This window comes from Dermacentor silvarum, chromosome 8 (genome assembly GCF_013339745.2).
Source record: "Dermacentor silvarum isolate Dsil-2018 chromosome 8, BIME_Dsil_1.4, whole genome shotgun sequence".
Classification (NCBI taxonomy): domain Eukaryota; kingdom Metazoa; phylum Arthropoda; class Arachnida; order Ixodida; family Ixodidae; genus Dermacentor; species Dermacentor silvarum.
Genome location: NC_051161.1, coordinates 63,559,879 through 63,571,136, shown reverse-complemented (window position 1 = coordinate 63,571,136; position 11,258 = coordinate 63,559,879). Strand labels below are relative to the sequence as shown.

Genomic DNA, 11,258 nt, shown 5'->3' with positions numbered 1-11,258 from the left:
TCAATAAGTTTCTCTTGTTCTATATGAAGAATCATTTGCTTTATCAGGTTCGTCATATTCGGTTCGAACTTTATTGTTTTTGAGCTTGCCCATCTTTTATTTGCTTTTTCTCTTCTCTCTTTTTTCAGTGGTTTGTCGGTACAAAGGTACTAAAGTGAAGCTGTTCATGTCTAGCACACTTAGAAAACCTGTATTCTCATGGTCATTAAAAATGATTGCAGATGCTGGACACGCTGCTCACCCCACCCTTGTACGAGAGATCCAGAACGAAACATTCCAGGCAGGGCGGCCGAAGCCCGCAAGGTCGCCCCCCGCTTTGTGCGCATGTGTGACGCGCATTTTTGTGATCCCCTCTGCAGAAATGGCCCCCAATACAAGCCGCAAGAAGAGGTGAGGAATTTGACGCTCATATTGTTGAGCGGGTTTGACGCGTTTTTCCTGCTGAAATGCTGAATATTCCTTTTGAATTCTGTGTGGCAGCCTATCAAGCGTTGCCTTGACAGCAATTTGACACCTACTTAGTACAGTCCAACCCACTATGTTGATACCAAGCTTAACAGTAATTAGATATAACAATCGGCTCTATGGTAAAATAAACAGCTACTACAATGCCCCTATCTGTGTTCTTTGATATAATTAATCTGTCTACTGGGTGTGCGTTCAAAACAAAAAAAGAAAAGAAATCTTGGGGGGATTAGTAATTTCGCCACAACCACCTTTGTGCCTGCACGTACCCTGCATGGCACGCCTTTGTTGCATTGCCTTGGGGGGGGGGAGGAGAAGCTCTGGCTGCTTTGCTGCACTTGCCTTTGTTGCGCACCCTGCACGCAACGCCTTCGTCGCATTGCATTGCTGCGCTCGCATGCCCATCTCCCTCCCCCCTCTCGCTGACGTCGGAGGGGTATGGAGACGGGAAGCTGAGCAACCAAGGTGCCAAGCAGGGCGTTCGGTACAAAAGCGAGTGTGGCGATGCAGCCCATGTATATTTTTTTTCAGGATTTTGCGTTTTCTTTTTTGGCAGCAGACCCAGCAGCCAGATTGTTATAGTCAGTAATGGCCATCTCCTGCATTCCCCTTGTTTTTCCCTGGATTTAAGCCGATTTAAGAAGCGCCATGGCCTCGTCTTTAGACTATCTCAGGTGAGAGTGCCGCAGTCAACAGAGAAGTTTGCACCGACTGGCAATAAGGGCATGCAGGAAATTTTGCGGAACTATGAGCCGCGAGACGTTTTCAACCCCGACGAGATGGCTTTTTTTTCAACAGATTCTTCCTCAAAGACTTCAAAGGTGAAGCCTGTACAGGAGGACAACGTAGTAAGGATTGAATTACTGTACTGGTGGGCACAGACATGGCAAGGGGACGAGAAATTAAGCTGTTGGTAGTGGGAAAGTCGAAGCACCCACGTTGTTTCAAGGGTGTTCGAGACCTTCCCGTTACGTACCATGCTAACGGAAGAGCATGGATGATGTGGCAATTTTTGAAAACTGGCTACGGGATGAAGATGCAAGACTTTCCAAGCAAGGCGGAAAGTTGTCTTTATCGTGGATAAGTGCCCTGGGCCGCAATTTTGTAGCGAGGCATTATGACTTATTCTACTCTAGTCTTATCATCCACCGCTCACGGCCGGCTGATCCCGTTGATAACGCGATCGGACCGTCGCTCCGACCACTGACAAAGCTCGAAAAGGCATTATTACCGGAAAGGCATCGCTACAAAATACCGGCCCTGCTCATGGCAAGGTGGAAGGATTGAAGTCCATCACTCTTGAATTCTTGCCAGCCAATGCAACAGCTGTGATCCAGCCAATGGATCAAGGCGTAATACAGAACATCAAAGTTCTTTACTGTCACCAGCTGCTTCACGCAAGTGCTACTTGCACAGACAATGGAAAAGAGCTACAACGCGATTTGTTGTCGGCAATCCACATTCTGGCCCTGCCTGGGAACAAGTGCAGGAACCACACTACAGAGGTGCTTCCACCATGCAGGCTTTGAAGCACAAGAACAAATGCTTCATTAAGAGGAACATGCCGATGCTGGTGCCATATTCAGTCAGGTAGTGCCCTCTGCCCCTTTTACGCGGCAGGAGTACGAGGCAGTTGATGAGAATTTGAGCACGTGTCGTGGGCAGAGCCTCGAGGAACTGATTGCTGAAGCACAAGGTGAAGATCAACCCTCCTCCAGTGATGAGTGCGCTATTTTGAGCGTCAAGGGTGTCCAGAATTTCTGGCAAGCCCGTCAAGCATGGGCACACACTTAGTGAAAAGGCAGCTCAAGCATGCCAAGCAAACCACAATTGATTGCTTTTCCCTGTCCATGTAGATAAGTAGGAGTTAGTACTACTTAAATAAAGTTGTGCTTCATGAAACATGTGTACTTTGCTTAATAAATGAAACTTCTGATAAATGGAACACTTTTATGGATCCCCCCTCCAAGTTCCGTTTAAAGGGACACTAAAGAGAAACAGGAAGTTCAGCTGGAATAAAAGAGGGACCTTCAGGAATGCATGCCGTTTTTGTTGGGTGCAAAAATATGAGTTATTAGCGGAGAAATTCGTAAACAAAGACCAAATATCTCTTCCTCAATTTCTCTCACCCTAGATTTGGCGCTGAAGCAGTGTCGTCACAGATTGCATTGCTCTCCGCGAATCAGAATGCGCCATGATACGTCACCGCTTGCGTAAGCGGCCGAGGCGCTGGGCTGGATGCATCATGGCTGCATGCATGGTCGCTGCGTTTGCGTTTGCCGCGATGGATACCGCGTAGCTGCCGCTGAACCTTGCAACGAAGAGCTCGCCAGCAAAGCAGGACTGCATTTCAGCGATATTCAGTGAAACGGAGCGCGAAATGATCCTCTGTGCGATGGCGGTGAGCCGCCGGCCGCGCCGGCGGAATGCAGAGCTTCGTTTTCGTCGATGGGAGGCGAAGCGTCCGGTCCGCCAGGCGACGATGTTCCCGACAGAACAAGCGTAGAAAGTTGTGCACGTACTCGGTATGGTTATTCGTGGCTTTATTTAATGACATTCAGCACTCACCGAGCCGCCAGTTTGCTGCTGCAGGGGCACCGGTAGGAGGTTTGATGAAGGCCGCATTGAGGGAACAGCTGCTCGAGAAAGGGACTGGCCTCTGGGGCACGCCAAGATACTTTCCGAGGGCAAGATTATACACTAATCGGAGGGCGAGAAATGCAGAGAGCACACCAATCGGTTTTCTCTGGCTCTTTTGCCGTTTTATCATCGGCAGAGCACTGAGCCATTGCGAACGCCGGGGAGCCGGGGCTCTCGAGCGACGCCACATGAAAGGACACAATCGACTCAACACTGCCGCTGCCCCTGATCAAGCGCCTTGGGCCATTTATACAGCCCTCAACACTACACACACGAGGCATTTTCTGGCTGTTTCCCGCGAAGTCAACGTTGTTTCGAGCCACGCAACACGCAACCAAACACCGTAGAGCGGAACAGGCGCGCGCGACGATGCATTGACCAAAAACGAAACTACGAAACTATCACGGCCGCATGTTTCGCTAATGCCACTTTTTCTTATTTATTTAATTTTGTGCTAAACTTGTACTTCCTCGCTTGAAACGGTTTAAAAGTTGGAAAATGCTGTTTATGTACGTTTAAGGTGTATTTCATTTTGCATTTATTAACAGCGATAATCGCTCTCGACCAATCGCGACCGGCCTGCCGTTTGTAATCTCCGACGTCACATCACGTAGTGCGGGAATTCGAAGGGGCGTCAGCACCTAGTTCTTCCAGTTTTTCGCTATTTTCTCGCTTTATCTAAACATCCTTGTTTGCAGTAAGAATGGTATGCTGTGATGTGAAGGGATAATCACCATTTAAGCTCAACTTCCGGTTTCTATTTAGTGTCCCTGTTAAGAGGAGTGCACTTATCCATTTTCAGTTTTTGTGATGTAACCCAGGGCATTGGCCTCCATTGGACTGTCTTTTGGCTTGAAATGCTGCCTTTTGTTCTTGCAGCAATGTCATGGCACAACGCAGCCACTGAGTAAGTTTCGCACGGATGTTTCCAGTCTCTAGTGGACATTAGTCAGTAGAAGAGTATGTGAGGCAGCGGATGCCCTGATTGCTCCTGTGCGGCTGGGAGTGGGCTCGCCCAACGGCATCCTTCAACCTGGTTTCTCTTGTATTGCGCCATCGAGGGCAGTCATGACAGTTTCAAATAGAGTCCCTTATGATAGAAACTGCTGTACATCTACAGCGTAGTCTAAGAAGTACACTTTGTTTTATTAATGAATAATTTTTTTTACCACTGTGGAGAGGCCATATTTAGTGAACTTTCAGAGGTGTGCACCCAATAATCACAAGACGACAGGCATTTCAGTGGTAAGTGAAGACTTAACCCTCGTGAGAACGACAACGGTCTTGTGATTCTGCTGCGTCCTCAGGTGGTTGCTTGGATGCTACTAACAACAGTGAGCTTTAGTATGATGTCAGATAGATCATGGGAGCTTATTTTGGATTATAGAAATGTGCAGAACCAGCCAGACTTCCGTATGCTGTTTGAATGAATGAATTCTGTGGTTTACGTGCCAAAACCACGATTTGATTATGAGTCACTCCGTAGTGGGTACCCTAGACTAATTTTGACCACCAGGGATCTTTAACGTCCCCCCATGTACGGGACACAGGCGTTCTTGCATTTCGCCTCCATCGAAATGTGGCTGCCTCAGCCGGGATTTGATCCCGCGACTTCGTGCTTAGCAGCGCAACACCATAGCTGCTAAGCCACTGTAGCGGGTCCATCATCTGTTATGGTTAGCTTTGTTTTCTGTCAGTCGACCAGCATGTCAAACCGAAATTGTTTTCGGGTTTCGTTTGGGTTCATGGCATTTTGGCTTAATTTGGCAGAACAATTGAACTCTGTGAAATGGTTCAAATAGACTCGAAGCTTTCTGAACCGGTTAATTCGGGCTTAAACAATTTATGAAACCGTGCGCCTCCAGTTTTCGGGAAAACTTGCAGTGCTTTTGGCGAAACATACAAGTTCGTTGTGTACAACTAGTGAGGACCGTTTTCTTTGGCATGGACATTACCCTAAAGAGTTTTAAAAGGACACTAAAATGTGACACTAAATTTGACTGGTAAAAGAAGTGGCTCTGCCTGCATCACTCGGGGCTCTGCATGCATCGTTCATAGACTTTTTGGCATTCTGTGCAGTCTGGTCGCAATCGAAGCCATGGTTACCTTTCCCTACAGGAGCTGTGGTCACACGCAGACCTAAAACATTGGCTTCCGACGGTCGCACTACATCGTTTGTTCTCGGTGTAGGGCATTACCATGAGAAACCAACATTGCTTATATACAATCGAACCCGGGTATCTCGAACTCGAAGGGGATTGCGATATACTTAGATGTATTGATAATTCAATATATCAAATAAAAATTTTATACAAAAATTTGCAAGGGGATATTTCAGCTGTTAATTATACTCCACAATTCGTTATATCCGGGTTCAATATATCTGGGTTTGACTGTGCCAGCCTGTCTGTTGAAATGCTCGCAGCTTTTAAAAAGTCACAATAATAAGATGCCATGCGCTATTCTATATAGGCATGTTGGAATTCGTACATTAAGTAAGCTTTGTAGTGCCCCATGCAGCTGTACAATGTGTTAGGCATTACCCCTCCCCTGAAAAAGAGTTTCTTGCTCTCGTTGTTCGTACTCTAACACATGAAGTAAAATACCAGATCTAAAGCACATGTGTATTCGTGTATTGCATGTGTATTTGAGGTGAGTTGGGGGCAGGTTGGCGCATTTCATTTTCTAGCGTGGCTGGGGCTGCGCATGGCTGTCAGCCTGGCTGAGCACATACGCTGCCCGTGTGCCCTGTTTTAGAGGTAATCTGCCGTGTGTGCGAGTTGGGATGGCGTGGCATCATGCACTGTCTTCCTGCATGTTTAGTGCTGGAGGTTGTGTGATCTCGAGTTCTGGAGGCGCGGTTAAGTGAGAGGCAGACGAAGCATTCGCTCCGGTGTCATCCTTCTGCAGGCGAAACTTTCAGCCATGGGGACAGAGTGTACGCGATGTGAAGATATCGTCAATACGACATGAAACTGTATCTTTTGTCGCTGTGTCTCAAATTCAACAAAATGATTTTCTTTTTTCTAATTAAAATTTGTTTTTTTTTTTACTTGTGACAGTTGCGGAAGATTTTGCGGCCCGTTCTATGTAACGAAATTCCATCGGCAGCTGTACGATTTGCATAAAAAAATCAGACTTCAGTATAGTGAAATTTCCATATAATGAAGCAAATTGCCAATTTTATCGACTTCGGTATATCGAGGTTTAACTGTGTCTTCTGTTCTGGCTTTCTGCGAAGTGTGCGAGCGAATTGCCTTACAAAGAAAGGGGAGTATCAGGGAAGTGCTAGAGGAGGCGAAATAGTTACTCAAATTTGCGATATTGCTTATTAAGCACCATGAAACCAAGTTCACTCTTCCTTTTTATTGAGCTGTTGCTGTCTGCACTTTGCCATGGAGAATTTCCAGAAAACCCCAATCGTACTGCAGAAGCAATGGCAGTCACTAAAAGTTCAGTACAAACTGCAAGATTCCCATATAAGATGGCAAGGCTAAAGCGTGCTGCTGTGCCTGAACAGCACCAGTGTACAACTAGTTGAGCGGACCATGCGTAGAGTTGAGGTAACCATTTAGAACCATCACTCCTCACGCTGCACTGAATTGATGCTTCAAGCGTTGTCTGTGACGACAACCCTGGGCTGAACCTGCAGTTGAACCAATTCGGATCGATTCCTCCAAAAAAACTGCCTTGAGTTCAGTTCCAAGATGGCATAAAAAATATTGGTTCTGGATAAGTTGGAAAAAAAAAAAAAAACGCTTCAGCTCTGGTTCGGTCTGATACCTTGCTGTTGACAAATCCCTAGTTCCTTGTGTAACACAGTAATTCCTCAACTCACTAATATCATAGATCCTATTTAGAGATTTACATTGTCTCCTGTGACATATGGCAGAGATTTGCTATTTTGAACTACGAAAAGTAATGGTATGCTTAAATTTGTGGCACCTACTAGAAAGAGTCAGCTTCCATAGGCAGAAAACATCTTTTTTATAGTTCATATTTCTGATGAGCAAGAATATTGAAACTTTTGTGTGTGGCAGTGTAGGTCGGAACAGTTTGTATGTGTCAGAAAATAATTTTTTTCATTTTTTTTTCTTTTTAGTGTAACATAAGCATTTTGTGAACAGTTTTAGTAAACTTTTGGTCTCGTAAATTATATTGCGCATTACACCTTGACATGTTGAAATTTAGGCATTTGGAAAGCACATTTTTCAGCTCTCTTTTGAAATACATAGTGGTGGAACAGCTGCACCAAGAGCAGGATGGTGCTTTTTCATTATTGCTTGAATCTATAACATGTCAATTATAAAGTTGTAGAGCACCTCAGATAACCTCAGATTCAAGAATCTTTTTTCTTGCTAAAATTTAACTGGTTGTTTCTGCTGAGAAATAACAAAAGCCCGCGAAATATGAAAAAGCCACGTGATGGGGTGCTTGCGCGACTGCTATTGTGCTGCGCTCAAGCGTGCAATGGGGGAACAAGCACAACCTTTGGTTGTTTATGCTTTAATTAATGGGTTTTCTCGTGCTACAGTTAAACCTGCTTATAACAAACCTCCATATAACAAATTCCTGGATATAACAGTTTTTCTATTCCCCGCCATTACTCCATAGAAGCACATGGATTTGAGACCGCTACGTAACGAAATGGCAGCGGGAGACCCCCCTCGAATAACGAATTTTCCCCGCCGACAACCTAGATATTTCGCCACAAATTTTGTCATTTTTTTCGCTAGCAGCAACCGGAAGTACCTTCTCCGCCGCGACGGAATGCGAAGCGGCGGCGGCGCTTATCGCGCTCGAATTCACAGCGACTGCGAGGCGAGAGCGAGCGCACGTGTGCGAGCGTGCACGAGGCGGGCCTGCATCCCTCAACCCGGCGATCTTGCCGCCGCGGGCGTGACCTTTCCCCCTCCCTTCATTCAAACCTGATCCCACCGCTTGCTGCTGCTAGCCTAGCCCGCCAAGCCAGCGCTCTCCTTTTTCTGTTGACGTTGCCAAAGAAAAAAAAAGTTTTTTTTTTTTTTTTTTCAACGCACTGGCAGCGCCACTTTTTGGTTACTGCGCAAGTCTCTGCGCTTCACTTCACTAACCTGACACTAGGTGACACTATACGACGCCATTGTGTCGCTCGCTTTGTTTCCGACGCCTCGCGCTTGTGCGAAACGGCACGCGTCTGCGCATCCAGTACCTCCTGGTGTGACATTCCAAGGATTAGTGCTTCGACGAAGAAACGCAAGATATTGACCTTGTCTGCAGTTCGCTTTGAAGATAAGCCCGCATGGGCGCACTTCTTTCGTTGTGCATTTTGCAATAAAATGTGCTTCTGCACGGTTACTACTTGAATTGAATTTGACGGCGACAGGGAATTCGCACCCCCTACTGGTGGCTTTTTGTTACCGGGAGCTAATCTCGAAGGCCATGCTTTTGTCTGCGGCAATCGGCAACAGCTGTATGAGCAGGAAATACATCATGGTGGCGATGTTTTAAGTTCACTGTCGCTGGTGACTGTCGTGCAGGCGTTGCAACTCGAGAATCGAACGTCTGCGCACATGATATTTTGCAGATTTTGTGCCTGTGCGTGTAGAACACGAAAGAAAAATAGTACGCATTATAACCATTTGGTGGGCAATGAGCGACTACGGTTTAAGCGGTTATCTAATGCATGGGGTTGAATGGGGGCTGGGTGGGGGAATCTTCGTGACTACGTTCAAACCACAATTATTACACAATAGGCGGGTACGTAATAATAAGATTTGACTAAATCTTAATTAGTGGCTTAACTTACATAATGAAATTGCAGTATTGAAACCGGTCAGTGGAAGCTTGTAGATATCTCCGAATATCAGTGATGAAGTAAGTTTTGCCACTGCCGGCGCACAGCATGCGAGTTTAATCTAGCACACTTCAATATAAAGCTACGAGTTTCAGAAATACCTGTTTGCAGTCATATTATCCAATTTTAGGTGAAAACGCAATCGTATCAACCATATGAAAATACATTGCTCCCATGGAGTGTTGGCCGGCAGAAGAAGAAGAAAAAAAAAAGTATTACCCGAAAAACATATTAAGCAGAATCGTATCAACAAGATTCCACTGTATACACAAGGGTCCTGACCTGTATTCACAATTACCCATCACCACAGCATTTTTCTCAATAGATCTTATCGATCACTGTCATGACTGGCTGGTGCCCAAATGCCAGCCAATGAGGAAACACTGTTGCACACAAGGGAATTTTTTGAATATGGGGATTAATTTGTAGTACGGTAACATAGAGATTGGAACAATTGTTTATTTCCTATTCCTATTCCTATTTCCTATTGTTTAATTCCTTTATTTCCTAGTTTGTGGTTTTTCATATATTTGTGTCATAAGTTCGTCATCCTCGTTTGCATCTTTAAAAAGTTTATATATGTCTTTGGTGCTTACAGGGGAGCGAGGAGCTGTTTGTTGTAGAACCCATTGTGCCCCGCGCCAGTCAACCTGAGATGGTGGCTTCACCTGCTGAGCCACCCATGGGCCAGAATCCTCTGTCCGCCAGGCAGCCGCTGGGGCTCAGGGATGCATTAGACGACGACGAGGCAAGCGTACGTGATGTTGGCTTTTTTCACTTTAAAGGAGTTAGTATGTTTCAAGTGGGCTGTTCCAGATGTAGTGTTCAATTCCTACTTTACTTGCCAGCGCAGGAAGAATAACTTTGCAAGGGTGACTTTGTACAGTAAGGTCACTTTCATGTGACTGTGAAGACAGTTGTGCTGATGGTGCCTAAAGATGTCCTTCAGTGTCACCGATAATTGCTCAGCAAAATGAGCCTGTCTACGATTATAGAGATGCGAGTACTGATCCTATCTACCTAAACAGATCTCTCTGTTGCCATTTCGAGGCAATAATGATACACTGGTTCATATGCACGTAAATGTTTTGCTTCTCATTTGCGTGAATTCCATTCATTCAGCATTCGCATTGTTAAACCTTGTGATGACTTGGTGATGGTAAGGCAGCCCTAAAGTACAGTTTCGTAGCATAAGACAACTTGAGTTGCATCATCTTTATTGACAGCTTGTATAATGAAAAATTAATTATAACTCACTATTACTTGAGGCGTGTGACTCTCAGGATTGATTGTAATATGCTCAACAGTAAAGGCTATCTGCAGGCGAAACAGAAAATATGAACGTATTGTGTGCCACAGTCATTACTGCTGTGTCCTTCTATCGCCTTGCTTAATGGTTTGCGCATGTAAAGCCAGGATATGTGTACTAACTTTATTGCATGTAATGCACAATAATTTGTTTGTTCTTTTGGTTTCATTAGGTTGATGTTGTGGACGGCGCTGTTGGGGAAGATCCAGATCACGAAGAAAGTGAGCGGGACGAACGGATGGAAGCCTCTGAGCATGATGGCACGCCAGCCCATGAGCACAATGATGAAGGTATGTAGAGTAGTGTACATGTGCTCCTTGCTAAGGAAACTGGAACAAGTTCGCTTTGACAAAACCTTTCTTTGCAGAAAGCGACAGTGACAGTGACCCAGACAGTGCGTCATACCAGAGTAACCAAGACAATGCCAGCGCCCAGAGGAGTGCAACAACTGGTGCCACGGCAGGGTCTGATGCTGGTACGTATGTCAATATGCATGTTCAGGAAATGCCCGAAAGTTTAGACTTTTACAGGGTAGTTGTATTTTATAATAAACTGCCAAGAGTAACAAAAAACAAAACAGATCAACAAGAAGGCATGTGTCACTTCTCTCGTTTGCTTCATTGCTGTACAAGGCAATGCAACTTGTTTTCATGTGGGGAGAGTGAAACAGAGGGCCACCTCAGCAAGCGGTGTTGTTTCCACTTGGCATAGTAGGCGGCATGCTGCCTTCCTTTTTGGAAAGCACGGGTGTAGTTTTATCACACTCCTAAACATACCAACCGTAACGACATAATGTAGTAACAGTTAAAGGGGCCCTGAACCACCCCTCGGGCTTGGTGAAGTAACATAGTCCGCAGGTAGCATACGCTGTTGTGAACATCTCAGCGAAGTTCTGCTGTCGTACACGGTCCGTGGAGCTCGCAAGCGGAGCGCGAAGTCACCTTTCTCTCATACTCCCTCGTTTGAAAACACCCCATGATCCTCGCTATTTTCTGTGTGCTTTATTTT

At 45.6% G+C, this 11,258-nt stretch overlaps 1 protein-coding gene across 16 annotated transcripts in view; it reads left to right on the top strand.

Annotated features, from left to right (window-relative positions):
- LOC119461340 (E3 ubiquitin-protein ligase UBR5) overlaps window positions 1-11,258 on the top strand; it is a 135,201-nt gene that overhangs the window by 75,551 nt on the left and 48,392 nt on the right. For 10 of the 16 annotated variants that reach the window (XM_049672494.1, XM_049672489.1, XM_049672491.1 and 7 more), the window contains 3 exons: window positions 9,540-9,695; window positions 10,423-10,540; window positions 10,618-10,725. The exons of 3 other annotated variants lie outside the window; for them this stretch is intronic. In XM_049672494.1, the coding sequence (XP_049528451.1) occupies window positions 9,540-9,695; window positions 10,423-10,540; window positions 10,618-10,725 (382 nt within the window). The remainder of the gene's footprint in view (window positions 1-9,539; window positions 9,696-10,422; window positions 10,541-10,617; window positions 10,726-11,258) is intronic. 3 more of the 16 variants (XM_049672497.1, XM_049672485.1, XM_049672482.1) reach the window with 1 other exon arrangement.